The sequence below is a fragment of the Lactuca virosa genome, chromosome 8 (genome assembly GCF_052849685.1).
Source record: "Lactuca virosa cultivar CGN04683 chromosome 8, Lactuca_virosa_CGN04683_v6, whole genome shotgun sequence".
Lineage (NCBI taxonomy): Eukaryota > Viridiplantae > Streptophyta > Magnoliopsida > Asterales > Asteraceae > Lactuca > Lactuca virosa.
In genome coordinates, this window is record NC_136433.1 from 115,307,571 (window position 1) to 115,318,293 (window position 10,723).

The 10,723-nt window shown below is 35.1% G+C and overlaps 1 protein-coding gene and 1 pseudogene across 2 annotated transcripts; one reads left to right on the forward strand and one right to left on the reverse strand.

Moving 5' to 3' along the window:
* The first annotated feature begins 836 nt into the window (after nt 1-836).
* On the forward strand, nt 837-3,990 carry LOC145132761 (putative methyltransferase PMT6). Its single transcript, XM_079067663.1, has 7 exons — nt 837-1,320; nt 1,629-2,043; nt 2,111-2,400; nt 2,486-2,869; nt 2,962-3,208; nt 3,307-3,445; nt 3,542-3,990. Exons 1-7 carry the CDS (start codon nt 1,149-1,151, stop codon nt 3,698-3,700), a joined length of 1,806 nt encoding a protein of 601 aa, XP_078923789.1. The 5' UTR covers nt 837-1,148; the 3' UTR covers nt 3,701-3,990.
* A 561-nt stretch (nt 3,991-4,551) lies between these two features.
* Nucleotides 4,552-6,087, reverse strand: LOC145132838 (transcription factor MYBC1 pseudogene; annotated as a pseudogene). Its single transcript, XR_013718265.1, has 2 exons — nt 5,026-6,087; nt 4,552-4,926 (listed from the first exon to the last, which is right to left on the reverse strand). The product of XR_013718265.1 is annotated as a transcription factor MYBC1 pseudogene (transcript).
* Nucleotides 6,088-10,723: the final 4,636 nt, after the last annotated feature.

Sequence of the window (10,723 nt, forward strand, 5' to 3'; positions counted from 1 at the left end):
GTCATTTGTGTGATTAACCTTATAAATAATAGATTATGAACATGAAATGGAATAAAAACAAGCTTAGAGAGACATTGTACTATAGATCAACCATATAACATATAAGCTAAAACCGATCAAACATACATTGAGAGGATCAAATTCCTTGGCTTAGGATGAACTTTGGTTGATGTGGTGTAGAATTCTATATAAACTTTAGGATAAAAATTACCTTCCCTTACATTGTAGTTGTTATCACTACTACCTTGTAACAATTTTAAGTTTTCATGTTCGAGCTTGTCCTAATTGTGCAACCAACCAGGTTTATATGACAATGACAATTTTCAACCCGTTATGAGTATGCATATACTCCAATGTAAACTCAATTAAATAACAATGTAAGGGTGAACAAAAAACCAGAAAACCAAACGTATAAGAACCGAAAACGAAATGATTTCTAAAACCAACAAAAAAACCTATACGTTTTGGATTCACTTTCACCCCAAAATCGACATATATTGACCCATACTAAACCTCACGTGAACCCATTGGAGTGCTCTTTTTTAAAATAACCATAAAATGTTAATGCTTAATAAGAAATTCTTACTTTGGTTGGACTCGAAAAGTGAAAAGTTTTTTTTTTATAATTTTTGCCATGTTTTTTCAAATATAAGTTTTTGTAATTAGATGTAATAATTAGTTATTTAAAAGAAATGAAAAATAAAAAATTGTCAACGATTAACCAACCGGAACCGATCAATAGACAATACAATAGTTAAACAAACCTTGTTTAACTCGAAGACATTTTTTTAACCACTTGTATCAAATAACTGTATCTTGTTTATAAAGATTTCCTGTTCCACTCCACACTTCCACACAATAAAATCTATCAATCTGGGTTTTCTGAAATCCCAGCTGTCTTTCGAGTGAATGAGTTACTGATAGACTCGCCCCAAGATCTGCTCCGCCGACAACTCGATTCATTCCATTCCGCCATGGATCCCGATGAGTGATGACATTGACACTCTGCATCACCCCCAAAATCCATACCCTCCTGCTCACTTGTCGAAATCCCAATTCAAACTCTCTTGATTCTTTTTCTTTCTGACATCAAATTGTTCGCTATACACAGAGACATTCCAACATTCGTCATCTCATTCTGAATCGAAATGGGTAGTTTTGCGTGGTCGACATCAGCCTTCGATTTGAAGTCAGGGCAGACGATACTGTTGGCTCTTCTAGTAATAATATTTTTTTTCTACAGCGGCACCTTTTTTGGCCGAAATTCCTCGCTTTATATAAACCAACTTGCTTTGAATTCATCATCATCGAAATCACCAGGTACCCTTTTCTTGTTTGCTCCATTTTTTGTACTAATTACTTAGAATTTCGATCAAGAACAAGTTGTTATACTCTCTATTTCTATTATTTAGCTTAAACAATTGAGCAGAATGGTTGTGTTCGTTTTGTAAATTTACTAAATACCGAGATGGGTATGTAGATCTCATTTGGAATCATGCCTTGCATATGATCTAGTGAGGTTTTGGGATCTGAATCACGCAGAATTCATGTTGCAACGTACATTGTTTCTGCTGAAAGCAGTTTATGAACTTTTACCAGCTCAAAGTTCAAACCTTTTATGCTTGCAGGTAACCCTACATTTAGCAATACAGTCACTCTTACTCATCGACAGTCGCCACTTACAATTCCAGAAACGGGAATGAACATATGCCCTATAGAATTCAACGAACATATACCTTGCCATGATCCTTCATACATCAATACATTACTTCCACAATTAGATCTCTCCAAGCGAGAAGATTTAGAAAGACATTGCCCCCCATTACAAAAACGCTTATTTTGCTTGATACCTCCACCACTTGATTACAAAATACCCATAACATGGCCAACCAGTCGAGACTATGTATGGAGGAGCAATGTGAATCACACACATCTTGCAGAAGTAAAAGGAGGGCAAAATTGGGTTCATGAGAAAGATCAATTATGGTGGTTTCCAGGTGGTGGTACCCATTTTAAACATGGAGCTACTGAATACATTGAGAGGTACAATACACTAAGGCTAAATAGGTAATTTTACATTTATCTCAGTTACGGTTTCCAATTTATGCAGATTAGGGAATATGACTACAAATGAGACAGGTGATCTTCGTTCATCTGGAGTATATCAAGTTCTTGATGTTGGTTGTGGGGTTGCAAGTTTTTCTGCTTATCTTCTTCCATTAAATATACAAACAATGTCATTTGCTCCAAAAGATGGACACGAAAATCAAATTCAATTTGCTTTGGAACGTGGGATTGGTGCTATGATATCTGCTTTAGCTACAAAACAGCTTCCATACCCAAGTCACTCATTCGAAATGGTTCACTGTTCAAGGTGCCGTGTTGATTGGCATGAAAATGGTAATCTTTGCATTAAAACCCCATTTTTTAAAAAGATTCTTATGACTGAAAGATTGATTGATGTGATTTTGAATGATATGTGCAGATGGGATTCTTTTGAAAGAAGTAAACAGGCTTCTTAGGCCGAATGGTTACTTTGTGTATTCGGCTCCTCCGGCATATAGAAAGGACAAAGATTTTCCAATGATATGGGAGAAATTGGTGAACATAACTTCTGGAATGTGCTGGAAGCTTATTGATAGGAAGATTCAAACAGCAATTTGGATTAAAGATGTTAGTCAATCGTGTCTTGAAAGCAATGCACAGCAGAATCTTGTAAAGATTTGTGATTCTGTTAATGATCCTAAGCCCTCATGGAAAACACCACTCAGGAACTGTGTTTCACCAAGTAACACGGTTCCCAAGTTCCAAAAACTCCCTCCTAGGCCTCAACGCCTTTCAGTATATTCAGAAAGTCTCAATGATTTAGGTTTGTCTGGAATCCCAAACTTTTTATCTGTCACTGTCACTGTCACTGTCACTGATTTTATACTAAAAATTATAACCGTCTATTGGTTGCAGGTATCACTCAAGAAATGTTTCTTTCGGATACGCTTTACTGGCATGATCAAGTTCGTCATTATTGGAGACTAATGAATGCTGACGTGGCATCTGTACGAAATGTTATGGACATGAATGCCCTTTATGGTGGATTTGCAGTTGCCTTTAGTACTTGGCCTGTTTGGGTGATGAATGTTGTCCCTGCAACAATGAATGACACTTTGTCTGCTATTTATGCCCGGGGTCTCATTGGTGCTTTCCATGACTGGTGAGTCAAAATAAGGACTAAATGTGATAAGCTTTACCATGTTTTTTTTTAATTTATAATTGTAGACATGATGCTATTTTACACATTGTTGTTTGTAGGTGTGAGCCATTTTCTTCATATCCACGCACATATGATTTGGTGCATGCGAATTATCTCTTTTCTCACTATTCAAAACAAGATGATCGATGCTTGTTGGAAGATATCATGCTAGAGATGGATCGTCTTGTTCGGCCTCAGGTAACCTTTTTTTTTTCATGCTAAAATTACCCATTTACCCCTAAAGATCGTTACAAATGTAATTAGAAACTTCGTGTATGTATGCATGCATTGCAGGGGTTTATCATTATCAGAGATGTTGGATTGATTATATCAAGAATAACGGATCTTGCACCCAAGTTTCTTTGGGATGTTACTTCACATGTTCTAGAAAGTCCTCAAGGGGTATCAGAACCGGTTTTAATTTGCCAAAAGAAGTTCTGGGCAATCGTTTGATGTTGATATAATGTTAATTACAGTTTCAAATTCTTTAAATATGATAGTTTTGATTGTGTAATGAGGCTGTATGCCTCCGCATTGTAGATTAGTTAATTTATACCATTCATTCTTTTGTTCATTGTAAATCTTGAACGAGTCTGTTCTTGATCTTTCTGTTAGACGACCATGTAAATGGAGCTTATTCCTACATGGTGATGTAATGATGTTACTATTATTATCAGCTTATGTACAACAATGTAATCACTTTCTTGTTTTTGATATCTAATGTAAGTTATTATTTCTTTTTAGCTTGGTGTACTTATAAGAGAACAAGATTTTGGAGTTTTTTCCCCATTAAAGTAAGAGGCTGCATGAGTAATGATGTGTTTGATAAAATGTTATATAGTTTCTTTTTCTAGATAAAATAAATTGTAACCGTGTCAATAAGACTAAATGACCATTTTACTCTTACTTTCCAAAAAAACAAATTTCTAGTATTAATCATTTATATCAATAATCGTCAATTTTAAACGTAAGGGGAAAAAGAAGAGCAAATAGGTAAAATGCTAGTGTCTTAATACATTAAGACATGTTTTTTAGCTTAACACATTAAGTCATTTTGTATAGTAGTCCAATTGCCCCAGTTAAACGTTTAACATTAAATTGAAAAGAAATTTTAATTTAGTAAACTAAATATGGATGTTTTCTTTTGACATAATATAATGCACAAACAACAACTTAATTGAGTCAATCGGTCCATATAATAAGGATACAAAATGTGTGAGAAAGAGGCAAGTTATGATGCATGACAAATTTGATGGATTTATTGCATCATACCAACACCAACAGTATAACATGACACAAGAGTATTATTAGATATTTTCTTTAATTATATGATCAAAGATCGGTTTCAGGGTCTACCAACAACCCCGAATTTACAATGAAGCAAAGATCATTTTTTTCACAAGTAAACTAAGTAACAGGAGAAGTAAAATGCCTACACATATGAAGTTTACCAACATGGATACAAGCTCAGGTCTTTAAATATGTAGCAAATTGCCATGTCATCGGTCTTCTCGTTTTGTCAAAGAAGACGTTTTGTATCGGCATATGCTTTTCACTATCGCCAGCATCATCAACAATGTCATCTTTGTTCAACAAGAACTCTTAAAACCCTCATAGCAGCAAATTTGGCATGATCACCATACACCAATAATAATTCAATGTTTAGGAGTGAAAAGCACCTAAATTACAAGTAAATTAAAGGATTTTTCTAGGGAAAATGTTACAGAAGTGATGCTTAATTTGATAAACAGAGTAGATTACGAAGCTCAAGAAAGTACCCAAATTCAATCATCCCCAATTGGGAACAATGTCAGAGCCTTTTTCTCTTTTGCAGATTCCAGATCATCCATGTAAGAATTATGAACAGGAGTCCCTACCCTGTGAAGAGGTTGATTCGATTGTCTGCTCAAAAACTGATGATTGGACTGCCCATTAGTGACCGACCCAAAATGGCCCACATGCCGATGGAGATGATGCCCTGCGACGGCCGCCATCTGTTGGTGGTGATGTTGCTGTTGAAGTGCGGCCACCGGCATATATGGCAGGAAATTGTCGGAATTGGGGTGAGATTGATGGAGAAAATGAGGTGGCACTGGTGAACTTGCAAACAAATGGTCGGTAGCGGGGTCTCCGCCAGACCCAAATCCACCAGCACCATTGCCACCGCCACCGGAAGACAAACCCTGCATACGTTTCAAGTAAAGCCTGTATTTTTGGAGGTGACTCGCGACGTTTTCTCGAGTCAACCCGTCAACACTCATGAGCTGCATTATGGTTTTGGGGACGGCGTTCTTGATCCCCAAATGAGCAACAGCGTCCACGAATCGCTTGTGGAGTTGCGGAGTCCAGACGAGACGAGGACGCTTTAAGGTGCGAGCCGGCTCATCACCACCACCACCAAGCTCAGATGAATCGAATTCCCCCGAATTTGGCTGTGACGAAGGGGTTGAAATCGCCGGCGGTTGTTGGTGGTGTTGGAGTGACTGATGATGGTGGTTGAGTGGGATTTGGGAACTTCCGATATCGAAGGCGATCGCAAGATCAGGTGTGATTAGGGTTTGAGATAAGGGTATAAGCTCTTCTGGCTTCGGCAGTTCTTCTTCCCACTTTGAGAACCAATTAGATTCATCTTCCTTCATCTCCGGTTATCAAATCAAAACCCAGATAGCAAAATGTTCATAGGTATCGAGTATCCAACTCCTTTGATCTGTCCCTCTCTACAAAGATTCGAGATTTGATGATAGAGAGAAGAAAAGAAGGGAGGGGGGGTTCGAGGTGGATTTTCTTCTTGTTTCCTTATTTTAAAGCAATCATGATCCGTTTGGTAAAGATATCAATTGAATGAAACATTGAATAAAACCACAAAACCAATAAAATCTTGTTTTGGATCGTTTTTGTCATGACGCATAAATCCTCTAAAAATAACTTGCCTTTTTTGTCCATTCTTTTCTTTTGTATTTCAACTCTGAATTCAACGAACAAAAAGATAATGTCTTTCATACCTGTTTTTGGTATGACAAATCACAAATATATGCATCTTGAATTACGTTATAACTAAAAAAAATCACTTTTATGATCGTTTTAAGATATAAATATATCTTGATAAACATAGTATTATGGTTACTAATGAATTATTTGACTAGGGTAGTAAGGGAAATCCCATGCCACATGTATAAACATGTATATAATTATACACAAGTTGTTATATGTTTCCTTGTGATAACGATATGTGTTTTTCGTTATTAACCCGGTTTTGGTCAAGAGGTTAAATTTTTTTCAATGATATGTTAACATGGAAAACATATGTTAAATGGATTAAATGGGTCAATTCCTTAAGATGTAACGAAACAAGACTCCTATGATCAGTGGCGGACGCAGGATTTCTCGGTAGGGGGTGCACGGGAAAGTAAGGGGTTGCACGATAGTAGAAAAAATAAAATTTTTAAAAATTTTCGAAAATTTTTCCACTACGGCCGGAAAAGTTAGGGGTTGCCGGTGTCACCGGTGACCACCCCTAAATCCGCCCCTGCCTATGATAAGAGTGAATGTGTTACAACTTACAACCTTATTGTAAAACATAATACAAACTCACACATTTAACATTAATATCCAACTAGACATGTTCAAAAATTCTATATCATCCAAAATGCAATTAGAACTTACTCCTTATCTTTTTGTAAGGGTGAGCATATTAACCAATAACTCAAACCGAAACCAATATAACAGAACCACTACTAAAAACAATGTGCAATTTTAATTTTGATTAACCGTAAAGGCGGATACATATGATTCAGTTATGGTTTTTTGTAAAACTGAACCACTAAAAACCGAACCTATAGTATTAATGAATATATATATATATATATATATATATATATATATATATATATATATATATATATATATATATATATATATATATATATATATATATATATATATATATAATATGTGATGTAATTTATACAAGGAGATGATAATTGTAAGGGTAGTTTGATAGAACAAAGTGCCGATGATTTAGATGTTGTTTGTTTTTTACCTGCAGATCTTCTTGGCCTCTTCTGTCTGTGCCGTGCAGACCACGTGCAGACATTAGGCTTTGCAGACTGTTTGTTTTTTATGAAGACTGTAGACCTAAAAGGGTTTGCGTGTCCTCTTCTTGGCGCAAATGTGGACCAGAGTCTTCAAACATCTTAAGACATCTTCTAGCCTAAAAAATCAATACATCTTTGTTTTTTTTTTTTTTTAAACTTAGATTTATTTCAATTTTATCTATGATAAACAATTTAGAAAAAAATGTTACAATACTTAAAGAAAAAAAGTTCAACTACATAATCATGACATTTGTGACAAATATATAAATAATGATTTAATTACAATAAAGGTCATTAGAGTTGTTTATATAAATATGAAAAAAAAATCTTATTATTGTTTTATATTTTTGTGACAAATTTTATAAAACATTATTTAATGCAGTATCATTCATTTCTTAGAAAAAAATATTTATGGTCATTTTTTAATTGATTTAATTGAAAAAGTAAAATGGAAATTTTGAAAAGTTTCATTTAAAATAAAAGTTTATTTCCATTTATTTTATGTGTTAAATTCTTTTATCCCTAATTGTAATGTTTAGGTATAACTTTGCGACCATAGTTTGTTGTTTTTATTAAATATATACGGTAATTTATATCATTTTATTTTCGCTTTTTATACAATAAAACATAAAAGTTGATCTATATTTGTTAATTATCTATAATACAGTCATAAAATTATTGAAAAAACTCTGTTAAGTTTTTTTTAAATCAGTTTAGTTAGATTTTAGTTTATTTCAGCAGCCCGCGGATGTTAAAAAACAAACATTATATTTCTTTTAGACTGCAGACGTTTGATCCACTTCTTCTACTGCAGAGGTATGCATATGTGGTCCGTAGACTACCAATATTTTGCCTCAGAAAAAACAAACAACACCTTAATTTAGTTAAATCGGTTTAGATTAAATGGTTTGTATAATTTGTTAATTATACAACGGTACAGACATGATGCAAGTATCCAACTGAAAGAGAGTATAAAATTTTATTGCTTATCATCTTACTCAAAGAAATTTTAGATTATGAATGGAAAGCTCTAAACATATACTATTTTTTTTTTTTTGAAATCTCTTTTTTTTCAGTTAAAGTGGCTAAATGTATATACAATTGAAACGTTTGACAAGTTTGAATTAAGATACATTCCAATCGTTACTAAGTCGTGTGTGATTGCCAATATAGAGAACATTTTGGTTGCCAAAACATTGATAGAAGTGCTTAATTAGTTAATTGAGTTTGCTTTAAGTAGGAAAAAGTTTTTTGTCTTAAATCTTGACGCACACGTTTCCTGGATCACATCCAGAAAACTTGCGAAGGGTCGAGAATTATACTAATTAATAGAGAATATTCACTTAGGGAATGAGGAGAAGGTTGAAACTTTATATAATCTATGATGTTAAGTTTTAAAGCAATGTACTTTTATAAAAATGTTTCATTTTATAAAAATGAACTTTCTGTTTTCTGTTTTATAGCAACACACTTTCTGGTGTTGTTTATACTTTATAGTAATGTACTTTCTGTTTTTCACTTTTTATAGCAATATACTTTATATTTTGAAGTCAAGTTGGACCATAATGGTTAACCAATACTAACCAATAACCGAACATCCGTAATCGATTAAAATTGATACTAACCAATACCTAATTGTTACTAAAATGCCTTAACTGGATGGTTTGGTTATGGTTCGATTTTGGCATATAACCGCCTCAAACCGACCCATACACACCCCTTCCTTTATGGGTGTGTAAAAAAACAACGCCAAAAAAAAAAACAAAAACTGCATAAAATTAGAGTCATGTTGAAAAACTGATGGTTTATTTTTTATTCAAAAATCTAAATTTTTTGGGTTGGTGTGGTTTTTTGTAATAAAACCGCAAAAGGTCGAATAAACTGAAAGATATAAAGAGATATTGTTTTTCTTTATACGCTTAATATGTCATTATTGAGAAATTTGTTAAAATATTGAAACTAACTTATTTCACTCCCCGTATTATCAACCTCATTACCAACACACATTAAGCTCGCACACATGGAGGAGCAGATGATGATTCGAATTGTCTAATTATCTTGTACTATTTTCCTAGTATTTTTAATGTCTTACTATAAAAAAGTTTCCAACATTGTTAAAGGGAGGAAAACTCACCTCGCAAACTGAACAAAAGCTAATGAGGTCTCGACTACGAATATCAGCTCTACCCGCCTCCTATTCCAACCAAATGACCAATCTCAATCAAAATCCCAAAATACCCAAAATACTCCTAAGGTCAAACTTGGTCAAACTTGGTCAAACTAGTTAAACCAACTAAGTCAACTGAGTCAACCCAACCGAGTCAACTCAGCTGAATCGACTTAGAGTGAGTACGCGGGGCGTACTTCGAAGGTACGCTGGGCATACTCGCATCCTTGCATGTTGACCGCCATCGGGGTGGTTGACCTCGTACGCAGGGCGTACTCCGAATACGCGGGGCGTACTCCTAGAAGTCCAAAAATCCAATAAGAGCTTAATGGCTAAAGCTCTTACGTCCATATTGCAGATCCATGACTAAAATACTCTTAAGAGTCGTAAAGTATCCGACTTTATGGCTTAGCATGCCCAATAAGTGCTTAACTCATGGTCTTAATCCATTAAGACCTTCTAAATGATGCATGGAGCAAAACTAACCATTTGGATTCCATTTTATGACTCTAGACCCTTCCAAAGGTCTGAAAGGACAGCTTAATGGGTCAAGAACATGATTTGTTCATGAAACACCACATTTGGGACAAGAAGAACCTAAAACTAAGCCCAACACAAGATCTACAAGAAACTACACCAAGTTCAGAACTTGATACCTCAAAATGGTACCAAAAGGTGGTGTGATCCTGGATCTAGAGAGCTTTACTCCTTCAAGGTGATCTCTTCTTCCTTCATTCTTATTCAAAATCACAAACACACACACTAAAGCTTAGAAAAGCTCCACAATAGGGATTAGGGTTGCAAAAACATATCAAAAGGGTGGAGGTTGATGAGGTGAGGGAAAATAAGGCTATAATGGGGTTTAAATATGAGTCAAACCCTAAAAATTAGGGTTTGCATGCCTGGCACGTATGCCCTACGTACCTATGTACGCCCTATGTACTATGGCGGGCCTTAGTACGCTAAGCGTACACACGTACGCATGGTGTACTCCCCAGCCTTCCTAAATTACGAAAATGCCATAAGGGCTTCCAATGCACACTCCCTTTTTCTTAGGGACCAAAATGCAACATAATTAAATTATAGGGCTAAAATTAGAAGTACCTTATCATTGGAATGTTACAATTCTCCCCCACTTGAACTAGAATTCGTCCTCGAATTCTGCCGTGGCGAAGAACTCAGGATATTGCTCCCACATCTCAGCCTCCGGCTCCC